This window comes from Scyliorhinus torazame, chromosome 12 (assembly GCF_047496885.1).
Source record: "Scyliorhinus torazame isolate Kashiwa2021f chromosome 12, sScyTor2.1, whole genome shotgun sequence".
NCBI lineage: Eukaryota > Metazoa > Chordata > Chondrichthyes > Carcharhiniformes > Scyliorhinidae > Scyliorhinus > Scyliorhinus torazame.
In genome coordinates, this window is record NC_092718.1 from 5,207,353 (window position 1) to 5,222,527 (window position 15,175).

At 43.7% G+C, this 15,175-nt stretch overlaps 1 protein-coding gene across 1 annotated transcript in view; it reads left to right on the forward strand.

Annotated features, from left to right (window-relative positions):
• LOC140387357 (very-long-chain (3R)-3-hydroxyacyl-CoA dehydratase-like) overlaps window positions 1-15,175 on the forward strand; it is a 48,540-nt gene that overhangs the window by 14,235 nt on the left and 19,130 nt on the right. Inside the window, exons 2-4 of the mRNA XM_072470315.1 lie at window positions 8,272-8,314; window positions 12,972-13,045; window positions 13,934-14,102. Of these exons, the coding sequence (XP_072326416.1) occupies window positions 8,272-8,314; window positions 12,972-13,045; window positions 13,934-14,102 (286 nt within the window). The remainder of the gene's footprint in view (window positions 1-8,271; window positions 8,315-12,971; window positions 13,046-13,933; window positions 14,103-15,175) is intronic.

A 15,175-nucleotide genomic window follows, 5' to 3' on the forward strand; every position in this document is an offset into this window, starting at 1 on the left:
GCTGTTTGTTCCCTTTTGAAAGTTACATTTGAATCTGTTTCTACCTCCCTTTCAGGCAACATATTCCACATCATAACAGTTCATACATTAATTGAAATGACAGCACAATTTCCTATATCTCCCTCATGACACATGGTTGTCCAATGCTAACCCTTTAGAAGTCAGCATGAGAAATGGGACTGTCACTACACTGATGGTGTTACGTACAACCCTGCCTCAGCCCCAAAACTTCATGTTTCACGCTGTCTCAGTGGGTGAATCGTATCAGCTACTGGGTACAAGAGTTTGGCTACTGAAAAGAGAGAGAGAGCAAAGTAATGTTCCACTTTGCAGGTAACTTTCAGTATTTGATTGCTGGTGTGCTATGTAAATTGTCTTTTTGCTCAGTATTTTACATTGTCATTGTGGGTGATGTTTTTGAGATACAAGAAGCCATAACCCTTTCGCACTCACGCCAAAAACCTTACAAGGCTGAAGCTGAGAGCTCTTGTTAATGCATAGTTTTCTGAAGCTCTTAAGATAGGAAAATGCGATTATTTTTGACCTGTTATAATATGGAATGTGTTGCCTGAAAGGGAGGTAGAAACCGATTCTAATGTAACTTTCAAAACGGAACAGGATAAAGAATTGAAAGGAAAACATTTGCAGGACTGTTGGGAAACAGCAGGAATTTGGGTTTAATTAGATCATTCTTTAACACAACCAGCACAGATTAAATGGACCAAATGGCCTTCTGTGCCAAATGATTCTTGTATGGATTAGTACTTCCAATGTAAAGAGGATCTTCTTGGTGAAAGACCTCTCCTGATACTGGGAAAAATGTTGCATTGAATTCCTTGTCTTGAGCTCCACTAAAGGTTTGGAAACAGCCAGTTTCCAAACCTCAGCGACAGGTTCATCAGCAAAAGATCATTTATTTCCTTTGCGTCGTTCTGTTGTCAAACTTGTAACTGGTAGATTTTGAGTGTAACGAGTAGAAATAATCCTTTTCGTACCTCCAAAAATCCCTGACTTGAAAATAGAAAGTTCATCAGCGATAGTTAGCAGAGGTGTGGATACCTATACTTGTCAATCCTTTCAGTATTTGATGTTCAGTTCATTCAAAAGGAATATGAGTTGTGAAAATAATTTCACTCTCACAATTGGAGGCAGGGTTTGCAAGTTATGGAAATCAGATCCTGCTCAGCAACACTTGCAGACAGTGCAAGTATTATATGTTTTTTCATTTGATTGCCATAGACTGAGCGTACAGTTATAGGAGTGGTGAAATATGCAAAGATAATTTTAATGGGAGACTGAACACTGGCAAAGAGTTTCAGCTTCGGGAAGAATTAGCGAACTGGCCTCCAACTGAACTCAAAATTGTGCTTGTTTTCAAGAGTTTCTGCTCCATTAGTATTAGTAAAGAAATGGTTTTGGGGAAATTACTGTGATTGAAGGTGGACAGAACTCCAGGGCCTGATAATCGTCATCTCAGAGTACTTATGGAAGTGGTCCTAGAAATAGTAGATCCATTGGTGGTAATTTTCCAAAATTCTTTGGACTCTGGAGTGGTTCCTACAGATTGGAGGGTAGCGAATGTGACCCAGCTCTTCAAAAAGGGAGGTAAGTAGAAAACAGGGAGTGCAGCAAAGATTTAGACCAGTGAGCCTAACGTCAGTAGTGGGAAGTTGCTGAAGTCCATTATCAAGGATTTCATAGCACAGCATTTGGAAAGCAGTGATATAATCAGGCAAAGTCAACATAAGAACTAGGAGCAGTAGTCGGCCATCTGGCCCCTCGAGCCTGCTCCACCATTCAATGAGATCATGGCTGATCTTTTTGTGGACTCAGCTCCACTTTCTGGCCCGAACACCGTAACCCTTAATCCCTTTATTCTTCAAAAAACTATCTATCTTTATCTTAAAATTAATGAAGGAGCCTGAAGTGCTTCACTGGGCAAGGAATTCCATAGATTCACAACCCTTCGGGTGAAGAAGTTTGGATTTACGAAAGGAAAATCATGCTTGACAAATCTACAAGAATTCTTTGAAGATGTAACTAGTAGGGTTGACCAGCGAGAACCGGTGGATGTGGTTTATTTAGACTTTCAGAAGGCCTTCGACAAGGTCTCACATAGCAGATCAATATGTAAAGTTAAAGCGCATGGGGTTGTTGGTAGTGACTTGGATATGGATAAAAAGCTGGTTAGCAGACAGGAAGCAAAAAGTTGAAATAAATGGGTCTTTGTCTGATTGGTAGGCAGTGACTACTGGGGTAACGCAGGGATCTTTGCTGGGACCCCAACTGTTCACATATATTAATGATTTGGACAAGGGAACTAAATGCATGATCTCCAAATTTGTGGGTGGGAGGGTGAGCTGTGAGGAGGATGCAGAGATGCTTCAGCGGGATTTGGACAGGCTGAGTGAGTGGGCATATGCATGGCAGACACAGTATAATGTGGATAGATGCGAGGTTATCCACTTTAGTAGCAAAAATAGGAAAGCTGATTATTATTTGAGTGGGTGTAAATTGAAAGAGGCGGATACTCAGCGAGACCTTGGCATCCTTGTGCATCAGGCACTGAAAGTAAGCGCGCAGGTACAGCAGTCAGTAAAGAAGGCAAATGATATGTTGGCCTTCATAGCGAGAGGATTTGAGTCTAGGAATAGGGATGTTTTACGGCAATTGTATCGGGCATTGGTGAGGCCACACCTGGAGTATTGTGTGCAGCTTTGGTGTCCTTACCTGAGGAAGGATGTTCTTGCTGTGGAGGGAGTGCAGCGAAGGTTTATCAGGCTGATTCCTGGGATGGCGAGACTGTCATACAAGGAGAGTTATGAATACTTTGATGAATACTTTGCATCAGTATTCACCAAAGAGAAGGAATTGGTAGATGTTGAGTCTGGAGAAGGGGGTGTAGATAGCCTGGGTCACATTGTGATCCAAAAAGACGAGGTGTTGGGTGTCTTAAAAAATATTAAGGTAGATAAGTCCCCAGGGCCGGATGGGATCTACCCCAGAATACTGAAGGAGGCTGGAGAGGAAATTGCTGAGGCCTTGACAGAAATCTTTGGATCCTCGCTGTCTTCAGGGGATGTCCCGGAGGACTGGAGAATAGCCAATGTTGTTCCTCTGTTTAAGAAGGGTAGCAAGGATAATCCCGGGAACTACAGGCCGGTGAGCCTTACTTCAGTGGTAGGGAAATTACTGGAGAGAATTCTTCGAGACAGGATCTACTCCCATTTGGAAGCAAATGGACGTATTAGTGAGAGGCAGCACGGTTTTGTGAAGGGGAGGTCGTGTCTCACTAACTTGATAGAGTTTTTCGAGGAGGTCACTAAGATGATTGATGCAGGTAGGGCAGTAGATGTTGTCTATATGGACTTCAGTAAGGACTTTGACAAGGTCCCTCATGGTAGACTAGTACAAAAGGTGAAGTCACACGGTATCAGGGGTGAACTGGCAAGGTGGATACAGAACTGGCTAGGCCATAGAAGGCAGAGGGTAGCAATGGAGGGATGCTTTTCTAATTGGAGGGCTGTGACCAGTGGTGTTCCACAGGGATCAGTGCTGGGACCTTTGCTCTTTGTAGTATATATAAATGATTTGGAGGAAAATGTAACTGGTCTGATTAGTAAGTTTGCAGACGACACAAATGTTGGTGGAATTGCGGATAGCGATGAGGACTGTCTGAGGATACAGCAGGATTTAGATTGTCTGGAGACTTGGGCGGAGAGATGGCAGATGGAGTTTAATGCGGACAAATGTGAGGTAATGCATTTTGGAAGGTCTAATGCAGGTAGGGAATATACAGTGAATGGTAGAACCCTCAAGAGTATTGACAGTCAAAGAGATCTAGGAGTACAGGTCCACAGGTCATTGAAAGGGGCAACACAGGTGGAGAAGGTAGTCAAGAAGGCATACGGCATGCTTGCCTTCATTGGCCGGGGCATTGAGTATAAGAATTGGCAAGTCATGTTGCAGCTGTATAGAACCTTAGTTAGGCCACACTTGGAGTATAGTGTTCAATTCTGGTCGCCACACTACCAGAAGGATGTGGAGGCTTTAGAGAGGGTGCAGAAGAGATTTACCAGAATGTTGCCTGGTATGGAGGGCATAAGCTATGAGGAGCGATTGAATAAACTCGGTTTGTTCTCACTGGAACGAAGGAGGTTGAGGGGCGACCTGATAGAGGTATACAAAATTATGAGGGGCATAGACAGAGTGGATAGTCAGAGGCTTTTCCCCAGGTTAGAGGGGTCAATTACTAGGGGGCATAGGTTTAAGGTGAGAGGGGCAAGGTTTAGAGTAGATGTACGAGGCAAGTTTTTTACGCAGAGGGTAGTGGGTGCCTGGAACTCACTACCGGAGGAGGTAGTGGAAGCAGGGACGATAGGGACATTTAAGGGGCATCTTGACAAATATATGAATAGGATGGGAATAGAAGGATACGGACCCAGGAAGTGTAGAAGATTGTAGTTTAGTCGGGCAGTATGGTCGGCACGGGCTTGGAGGGCCGAAGGGCCTGTTCCTGTGCTGTACATTTCTTTGTTCTTTGTTCTTTGTTCTTGAGAGACTAAATCAGTTAGGATTATATTCATTGGAGTTTAGAAGCGTGAGAGGGGATCTCATAGAAATGTATAAAATTCTAACAGGATTAGACATGGTAGATACAGAAAGAATGTTCCGGGGAGAGGGGGGGGGGAGGGCGGAGAATCAGATCATGGATGATCAGCCATGATCATAAAGGGACGAATGGCCTCCTCCTATTTTTATGTTTCTATACTCTGTTTAGATAATTTTTTGTTCTAATTAAGGGGTAATTTAGCGTGGCCAATCCACCTACCCTGCACATCTTTGGGTTGTGGGGATGTGACCCACGTATGTTCAGATCATTAATGTACACCTCAAACAGCAAGGACCCAGCACCAATCCCTGTGGTATCCCACTGGACAAGTGTTTCCAGACAGAAAAACAATCTTCGACCATTACCCTCCGCCTCCTGCCACAAAGCCAATTTTGGATCCAATTTGGAAAATTGCCCTGGATCCCATGGGCTCTTACCACCTTGACCAGTTTCCCAGGAAAGACCTTACGTTTAATATTAAGAGCCTCATTGAAGGACTGCAAAGGAGGGCAATTTTAGCAGAAAGTCATGGTAATCATTTTGAACTGAGGGTGTGGCCAGTTTTATTATATACTATCCTTTTTAAACCAACATAAAAGATAAAACAGGGACGCAATTCGCACGGACGTAACCGGTGCATGAAATTCCCTGATGTCGGCGCTAATTTGACCAATTTTGGACCAATTGCTCTGGAAATATCAGCGTATTCCGATGGAAACTGAGCCCCCCTGTGTTTAAAATAATGCAATGTATTATAGTAAATGCATATATTCAGGGCTGACAGAAGGACAGTTTTGTGGATTAAAGTAAGGATAGGCATATTCCATAGACTGGAAATCTGGCCAGTGGGGAGAAACTAGGTACTTCCCATCGGAAAAGGAGGAACAAGCAGGAAAAGTCACCCAGGCTCATACTTGCGTTGCTGTGAAATGGGGTGAATTTTTATTATATTTCATATAAATTTAGATAGTGGAATTTATTAAAGTTGGGTTCAGCTGAATGACTTTATCTCTGTGCATGATCCACATACTAGGCTGGATCCTCCATCTAGCTAGGGGATTTTCACAGTAACTTCATTGCGGTGTTAATGTAAGCCTACTTGTGACAATAATAAAAGTTATTATAGCTCCAATGTGTCACTAAATTCTCTGGAAACGATTGATGTGTGGGTGGCTGATCTTCGAAATTTCAAAGTGTGAATTGCGAAGGTGAAGGATAAGCAGGCTAATTCATTAGCTACGATGGTTAAATAACGGAAGGGTGTTTCAGAGAACAGACTTGAGTCTCAACGTCAACATCTGTGACATGAAAGATTAATTTTTGGTCGAAAGGTCTGCCCTAGCTGCTCAGTTTTAGTTTAGCATTTACAGATTCTCTGTCTGGATTCAGTCCAGTAATTGATCTAAAATTGTTTTACCCAAATATTTATTCTGAAACTAATTGTATAAGAAAAATATTTTAATTGCTTGCAGACAAATTCTACCTTTATTGTTTTACATGCCATTTCAATTTTTTGTCTTAGATCTTATGCTCCCCACTCACCTTTGTCCCCCTCCAAGATGAGCAGGAATGCAGACACCTTGTAATGGCATTGTAAACCTTATTGAGTAGCATTGGCATGTTGCTGGTCCTGATCTGATTTACAGAAATATTGCTTTAAATGTTTTTGTTTGTTGCTTGTACATTTGTAATTTATTTCTTTTTTCTGTTAAAGAACATCAATTGATTTTGAGACTAAACTTGCTCAGAATATAAAAACAGACAGTAAAAGTTTCTACAAATATTTAAAACAAAAAACAGTGGCTAAGGTAAATATTGGTTCTTTAGAGGATGAGAAGGGAGATTTAATAATGGGAGATGAGGAAATGGCTGAGGAACTGAACAGGTTTTTTGGGTCGGTTTTCACAGTGGAAGACACAAATAACATGCCAGTGACTGATGGAAATGAGGCTATGCCAGCTGAGGACCTTGAGAGGATTGTTATCACTAAGGAAGTGGTGATGGGCAAGCTAATGAGGCGAAAGGTAGACAAGTCTCCTGACCCTGATGGAATGCATCCCAGAGTGCTAAAAGAGATGGCTAGGGATATTGCAAATGCACTAGTGATAATTTATCAAAATTCACTAGACTCTGGGGTCTTGGATTGGAAATTAGCAAACGTGACACCACTGTTTAAAAAAGGAGGTCGGCAGAAAGCGGGTAATTATAGGCCAGTTAGCTTAACTTCGGTAGTAGGGAAGATGCTGGAATCTATCATCAAGGAAGAAATAGCGAGGCATCTGGGTGGAAATTGTCCCATTGGGCAGACGCAGTTGTGGGTTCATAAAGGGCAGGTCATGCCTAACTAATTTAGTGGAATTTTTTGAGGGCATTACCAGTGCGGTAGATAACGGGGAGCCAATGGATGTGGTATATCTGGATTTCCAGAAAGCTTTTGACAAGGTGCCACACAAAAAATTGCTGCATAAGATAAAGATGCATGGCATTAAGGGTAAAGTAGTAGCACGAATAGAGGATTGGTTAATTAATAGAAAGCAAAGAGTGGGGATTAATGGGTGTTTCTCTGGTTGGCAATCAGTAGCTAGTGGTGTCCCTCAGGGATCAGTGTTGGGCCCACAATTGTTCACAATTTACAGAGATGATTTGGAGTTGGGGTCCAAGGGCAATGTGTCCAAGTTTGCAGACGACACTAAGATGAGTGGTAAAGCAAAAAGTGCAAATACTGGAAGTCTGCAGAGGGATTTGGATAGGTTAAGTGAATGGGCTAGGGTCTGGCAGATGGAATACAATGTTGACAAATGTGAGGTTATCCATTTTGGCAGGAATAATAGCAAAAGGAATTATTATTTAAATGATAAAATATTAAAACATGCCGCTGTGCAGAGAGACGTGGGTGTGCTAGTGCATGAGTCGCAAAAAGTTGGTTAACAGGTGATTAAGAAGGCAAATGGAATTCATTGCTAGAGGGATGGAGTTTAAGACTGGGGAGGTTATGCTGCAATTGTATAAGGTGTTAGTGAGGCCACACCTGGAGTATTGTGTTCAGTGTTGGTCTCCTTACCTGAGAAAGGACGTACTGGCGCTGGAGGATGTGCAGAGGAGGTTCACTAGGTTAATCCCAGAGTTGAAGGGGTTGGATTACGAGGAGAGGTTGAGTAGACTGGGACTGTACTCGTTGGAATTTAGAAGGATGCGGGGGGATCTTATAGAGACGTATACAATTATGAAGGGAATAGATAGGATAGATGCGGGCAGGTTGTTTCCACTGGCGGGTGAAAGCAGAACTACGGGGCATAGCCTCAAAATAAGGGGAATTAGATTTAGGACTGAGTTTAGTAGGAACTTGTTCACCCAAAGGGTTGTGAATCTATGGAATTCCTTGCCCAGTGAAGCACTTGAGGCTCCTTCATTAAATGTTTTCAAGATAAAGATAGATAGTTTTTTGAAGGATAAAGGGCTTAAGGGTTATGGTTTTCGGGCCGGAAAGTGGAGCTGAGTCCAAAAATGTTCAGCCATGATCTCATTGAATGGCGGAGCAGGCCCGAGGGGCCAGGTGGCCGACTCCTGCTCCTCGTTCTTATGTTCTTATGAATTGCAAGCAGAGTAGACCTGAGAAAATCCTGTCCGTTTAACTGGTGACTTGTTCTCTCTTTCAACAGAAACCTGATATCAAGATCACTGAAAACACCCTCTCATTCAGAGGTAAGATTGTAATGCTCATCTTTTTCTGTTGTGTAAACAGAAGTCAAAACTCAAATGGTTGGATTATAAACTAATTTGTTTCCTGATCAAAGAAAAACAATGGCACTGTTTTGTAACATTTCCGATGGGTGCTGGTGTTTAGCTGCTGACAGGATCTTGTTGTAAACAAATTGTTCTGATAAACTGAGATCAAACTCGGGTCCTCAATGCCGTAGACAGCAGTGCTAACCACCGTGCCGCCCCAACATCGTGTACAACTGTAGCGTAGCTTGCCTGCTTTTAGATTCCATTCTGCTTCTAATAAAGACAACATTCCATTTATCTTCCAAATCAGCTGCAAAAGATCGAATATAGTCTTCAGGTGAAGTGAGATTAGAGGATCAGGTTGAGTGTGGAGTAGATGTCACATTCTGTCCTTATTTTCGTGTAATATACTTTTGTTTGAAATTAGTTAAATTGCAAAGTTTAGTGCAACAGGCTGAGAAACTGAAATGCAAATAGTCAGGGGGGGATCAGGCCTTTACAAGAGGGCAGCAGAGTGGAGCTGCTGATTAGCTGTTGCGGGAAAATTTGCATCAGTGCATTGCGGTCACTGTATCCAGAACGTGTACCTGAGCAAGACACCCTCCGTGTTCAAGTGAAGGCAAGCATCCAGCAGAGGGCAGCAGAGTGGAGCTGCTGATTGGCTGTTGCGGGGATAATTTGCATCAGTGCATTGCGATCACTGTATCTAGAATGTGGTTTGTGGAGGAGCTGTTGTCAAGTGACAGTTAAACCCCAAACAGTTCTTCAGTGTTTCCCTCCCTACCTCCTCTAACCAAAAAAACCCCAATCACTGTAAGGATCCCAGCCCAGTAAAGATCAAGAGGGAGACTCGAGGGCAGGTAGAAGTGGAAAGAAGTTGAAACGTGACGTCACAACCTGCAGGTAAGTGATTGGCTGGTGACTGGTAAATAGTTTTTCTTTTCCCTGAGGTGATCTCGTGCGGGGTGCAGTTGTTGCTGAGTGAGTGCTTGCTGAGAAGGGGAGTAAATTTTAAAAAAAAACTTATTGTTGGGAGTTTCCAGCTGAATCCGGTCAGAGTGAGGACAGAGTGACTGCTGGGTAAGTCGTAAAGATGTAAATTGTTTGCGCGTGTTTTCAGAATCCTTAAGGGGGAAGGGGAACAGTCACAAGTCGTGGTACACGTCGGTACCAACGACATAGGTAAGCGAAGGGATTTAAAACCGGAATTTAGGGAGCTAGGGTGGAAGCTGAGAGCCAGGACAAACCATGTTGTCATCTTTGTTTTTTTGCCGGTGTCATGTGCTAGCGAGGTGAGGAAGAGGGAGAGAGTGCAGATAAACACGTGGCTGCAGGGATGGTGTAGGAGGGAGTGTTTCAGTTACGTGGATAATTGGAGCACATTCTGGGGAAGGTGGGACCTGTACAGACAGGACGGTTTGCACCTGAACCAGAGGGGCACCAATATCCTGGTAGGGAAATTTGCTACGGCTCTTCGGCCGGGGGGGGGGGGGGGGGTTTAAACTAATTTGTTATGGGGATGGGAAAACGAGCTGTCGTCCAGAAGCCAGTGTTGAGAGTAGTGAGGTACTGAGGGTATCAAGGTCGCAGGAGTGTACCGGCAGACAGAAAGGTGGGTTGAAGTGTGTCTACTTCAATGCAAGGAGCATCCGGAATAAGGTAGGTGAACTTGGAGCGTGGATTGGTACTTGGGACTACGATGTTGTGGCTGTTACGGAGACATGGTTAGAACAGGGACAGGAATGGTTGTTGGAAGTTCCGGGGTATAGATGTTTCAGTAAGAGTAGGGAAGGTGGTAAAAGAGGTGGAGGAGTAGCATTGTTAATCAAGGATAGTTTAACGGCTGCAGAAAGGCGGTTCGAAGGGGATCTGCCTACTGAGGTAATATGGGCCGAAGTTAGAAATAGGAAAGGAGCGGTCACGTTGTTAGGAGTTTTCTATTGGCCCCCAAATAGTAATAGAGATGTGGAGGAAGAAATTGCAAAACAGATTATGGATAGATGTGGAGGTCACAGGGTAGTTGTCTTGGGTGACTTTAACTTTCCAAATATTGATTGGAACCTCTATAGGTCGAACAGTTCGGATGGGGCGGTTTTTGTACAGTGTGTGCAGGATGGTTCCTGACACAATATGTGGGAAGGCCGACAAGAGGAGGGGCCACATTGGATTTGGTACTGGGTAATGAACTAGGCCAAGTGTTAGATTTGTTTGTGGGAGACCACAATTCGGTGTCTTTCACTATTACAATGGAGAGGGATAGGGCCATACGGCAGGCAAGGTTTATAATTGGGAGAGGGGTAATTATGATGCGATTAGGCAAGAATTAGGGAGCATAAGATGGGAACAGAAACTATCAGGGAAAGGCACAAATGAAAAATGGAGCTTGTTCAAGGAACAAATACTGCGTGTCCTTGATAGGTATGTCCCTGTCAGGCAGGGAGGAAATGGCCGTGTGAGGGAACCATGGTTCACAAAAGAGGTTGAATGTCTTGTCAAGAGGAAAAAGGAAGAGTATGTAAGGATGAGAAAACAAGGTTCAGTAGGGTCGCTTGAGGGTTACAAGGTAGCAAGGAATGAGCTGAAAAAAGGGTTTAGGAGAGCTAGGAGAGGGCATGAGAAGTCCTTGGCGGGTCGGATCAAGGAAAACCCCAAGGCTTTTTACTCTTATGTGAGAAATAACAGAATAACCAGGGTGAGGTTAGGGCCGGTGAAGGACAGTAGTGGGAACTTGTGCATGGAGTCAGAAGAAATAGGAGAGGCGTTGAATGAATACTTTTCTTCAGTGTTCACCAAGGAGAGGGGCCATGTTTTTGAGGATGAGCGTGTGATACATGCGGGTAGGCTGGAGGAAGTAGATGTTCTGAGGACGGATGTATTAGCAATTTTGAAAAACCTTAGGGGCGACAAGTCCCCTGGGCCAGATGGGATATATCCAAGGATTCTTTGGGAGGCAAGGGATGAGATTGCAGAGCCTTGGCTTTGATCTTTGGGTCCTCACTGTCCACGGGGATAGTGCCAGAGGACTGGAGAGTGGCGAATGTTGTTCCTCTGTTCAAGAAAGGGAATAGGAATGACCCTGGGAATTATAGGCCGGTTAGTCTTACTTCGGTGGTCGGTAAGTTAATGGAAAAGGTCCTGAAGGATAGGATTTATGACCATTTGGAAAGATGCAGCTTAATCCGGGATAGTCAACACGGATTCATGAAGGGTAAGTCTTGCCTCACAAATTTGATTGAATTCTTTGAGGAGGTAACTAAGTGTGTAGATGAAGGTAGAGCAGTTGAGGTCGTATACATGGATTTTAGTAAGGCGTTTTATAAGGTTCCCCATGGTCGGCTTATGAAGAAAGTAAGGTGGTGTGGGATAGAGGGAAATTTGGCCAATTGGATAAGTATCTGGCTATCACATAGAAGACAGAGGGTGGTGGTTGTGGATGGAAAATTTTCAGACTGGAGACCAGTTACCAGCGGTGTACCACAGGGATCAGTGCTGGGTCCTCTGCTATTTGTGATTTTTATCAATGACTTGGAGGAGGGGGTTGAAGGGTGGGTCAGTAAATGGATGAGGTGGAGGGCTGTTGTAGGCTGCAAAGAGACATTGATAGGATGCAGAGCTGGGCTGAAAAGTGGCAGATGGAGTTTAACCCTGATAAGTGCGAGGTGATTCATTTTGGTAGAAAAAATTTGAATGCGGATTACAGGGTCAACGGCAGGGTTCTGAGGAATGTGGAGGAACAGGGAGATCTTGGGTTCATGTCCACAGATCTCTTAAGATTGCCACTCAAGTGGATAGAGCCGTGAAGAAGGCCTATAGTGTGTTAGCGTTTATTAACGGGGTATGAGTTTAAGAGCCGCGGGGTTATGCTGCAACTGTACATGACCCTGCGGAGACCAGATTTGGAGTATTGTGTGCAGTTTTGGTCACCTCATTATAGGAAGGATGTGGAATCATTGGAAAGGGTGCAAAGGAGATTTACCAGGATGCTGCCTGGTTTGCAGGATAGGTCTTATCAGGAAAGGTTGAGGGAGCTAGGGCTTTTCTCTTTGGAGCGGAGGAGGATGAGAGGTGACTTAATAATAGTTTATAAGATAATGAGGGGGATAGATAGAGTGGACGTTCAGAGACTGTTTCCTCAGGTGGATGTAGCTGTTACAAGGGGGCATAACTATAAGGTTCGGGGTAGGAGATATAGGAGGGATGTCCGAGGTAGGTTCTTTACTCAGAGAGTGGTTAGGGTGTGGAATGGACTGCCTGCTGTGATAGTGGAGTCGGATACTTTAGGAACTTTCAAGCAGTTATTGGATAGGCACATGGAGCACACCAGAATGACAGGGAGTGGGATAGCTTGATCTTGGTTTTGGACAATGCTCGGTACAACATCGAGGGCCGAAGGGTCTGTTCTGTGCTGTACTGTTCTATGTTGTATGTATACAAATTTAAGCCAGCTGCATATAGGTACCTCTTTAGATTCACTGATAACAGCATAGACAGTGCCCAGTATAGTAATTTCTACTGATCCAAGACTGAAATATATAATTTCTCGACCCTGACAAAGGTATTTGAATACAGGTGTGATGTCTAATGTGTTATATAATGTCAGATATTTTCTAATGTGCTTCGTATCCACCTTCAGCACATGGCCATGGTGCAAAAGGGGACAATGCATACGAATTCCGCCTTACATTTTTGGAACCAGTAGATCCTGAGGTATGTCACTAATTTCTGATACTTTACCACTAACTGTGATTGCATTTCAGTGACAAATCAAATGAAAGTTGACTATTTCCAATTGATTTTAACTGTTACAGCAGGGAGACATTTAAGACCTTTAGAAAATTATTTCCTCCTCCTAGTTGTAGCCAGAAATGCATGCTACCATTCTAGTGTCCAGAGCTGGGGCTCCACGGAAGCTCATTGCTAGGCCTGTTGATCTGCTGCTTATTGTGGAGGACCTACTCCAGAGCGGAAGATCATGTAGTCATGAGATTTATAGGCAACCTTTCAGAAATGATGGCCTTATTCACAGTTGCCATTATCCAACCTGGATTGTAATGTAGTCAGTATAAACATCACGATTCGTGTTTGGAACTGTTAAAATATTGCTAATAATCTAGATCTAGTTCAGTACATGTTTTTGCTCATGGATCATTGCACAAACCTAGTTCCCGAGGTTAAGTCAGAATGTGAACTGGAATTACATAAAAGACAGTTTATGTCGTGGTAACGGACTGCCAACCCTGAAGGAAATTAGTGAACCAGCTTTCAAAACAGTTATCGAGACTTTTTGTTTGTTCTGTTTTGTGAAACCCCACAAATTAATAGTTGCTGGATACGCGATGACTGACCAATCGCTGTGCATTACAAATTCACATTCAGGACGCTGTGGTGATTCTCAAATGGCACAATCGTTGTGGTTTCTGTAATCGGTTTATCCTATCAGGGACAGTTAAGCTCTTTTTTGCTATTTTATTTCTTTCTTTTGCTTCTGCTGTATAAATGTATTTCAATAAATATATCTTGTAGTTTTAACTCAAAAATGAAGCAAATAGACTTGCTGGCAGGAAATTTACACCAAAACTTGTTGTGTGTTTATAGCCCGTGTTCAGGGCCACGGAAAGACAGGTAACTATCACAGTGAAGAAGTCCGAGAACAGATGGTGGGACAGGCTTACCAAACAAGAAAAGAAGCCAATATTCTTGGTTCCTGATTTTGACCGTTGGCAGGACGAGTCTGACGCTGAAATGGAACTCCAGGCAAAGGCAAGTTCAGTGAGGAGGCTCTACCAGTGGTATTGGGTTAAAGAATTGCCCTTTCCTTTCTCTACTTCTGCTTCAAAACCACTCGCTGTTTGAGAATTCATGTTGAACATTCTCTATCAAACCTAGTTTTCGTCCATAGCGCAAAGGGAGGCATGATGGCACAGCGGTTAGCACTGCTGCCTCACAGCGCCAGGGCCCCAGGTCGATTCTGACCTTGGGTCACTGTCTGTGTGGAGTCTGCACGTTCTCCCCGTGTCTGTGTGAGTTTCCACCGGGTTCTCCGGTTTCCTCCCACAGTTCAAAAATGCATAGGTTAGGTGGATTGGCTGTGCTAAATTGCCCTTTGTGTCCAAAAGGTTAGGTGGGGTTACGGGGATAGGGCGGGGAACTGGGCCTAGGTTAGAGGGTTCTTTTGGAGGGCCAGTGCAGACTCAATGGGCCAAATGGCTTCTTTCTGCACTGTAGAATTCAATGATTCTAAACCTGATTACATTATTGCCAAGTAACCACCAAATTGACATTGTTAATAAAACACGCCATCTGGACAATGGATGTGAAACTGGCAATAGTCTGATGTAGTTCACAGAATTATAGTGCAGAAGAGGCCCTTCAGCCAATCGAGTCTGCACCGCTGCATGAAAGACACCTGACCTGTCCGCCTATAGCCAAGTTCAGTACAACATTTAAATAAAATCATACAACACAATTAACCAACATTACACAATGGGAGAAAGAGACTAACAAGCAAAATGCACAGATTAATTTTAACCCCAAAAACTAAACTCAATCCCCGATCAGCTGACGGTAACTAGCTCCTTAAAAAGTAAATCAACGGCTGCCATCTTAGGTCAAACCCTGCTACTGACCTTCTAATAGTGAACTTAACCTTCTCCAAATGTAAAAAAGACATGAGGTCACCCAACCAGGCTGAGGCACGAGGCGGATTAGGAGATCTCCACCCAAGTAGATCTTGCCTCCAGGTTATCAAAGAGATGAAGGAGAACATCTGCGTTCACCCCGAGTCTGATACCCCAGAAATGACCACCAGCGGACATGGATCCAAATCGGCATTGCGTA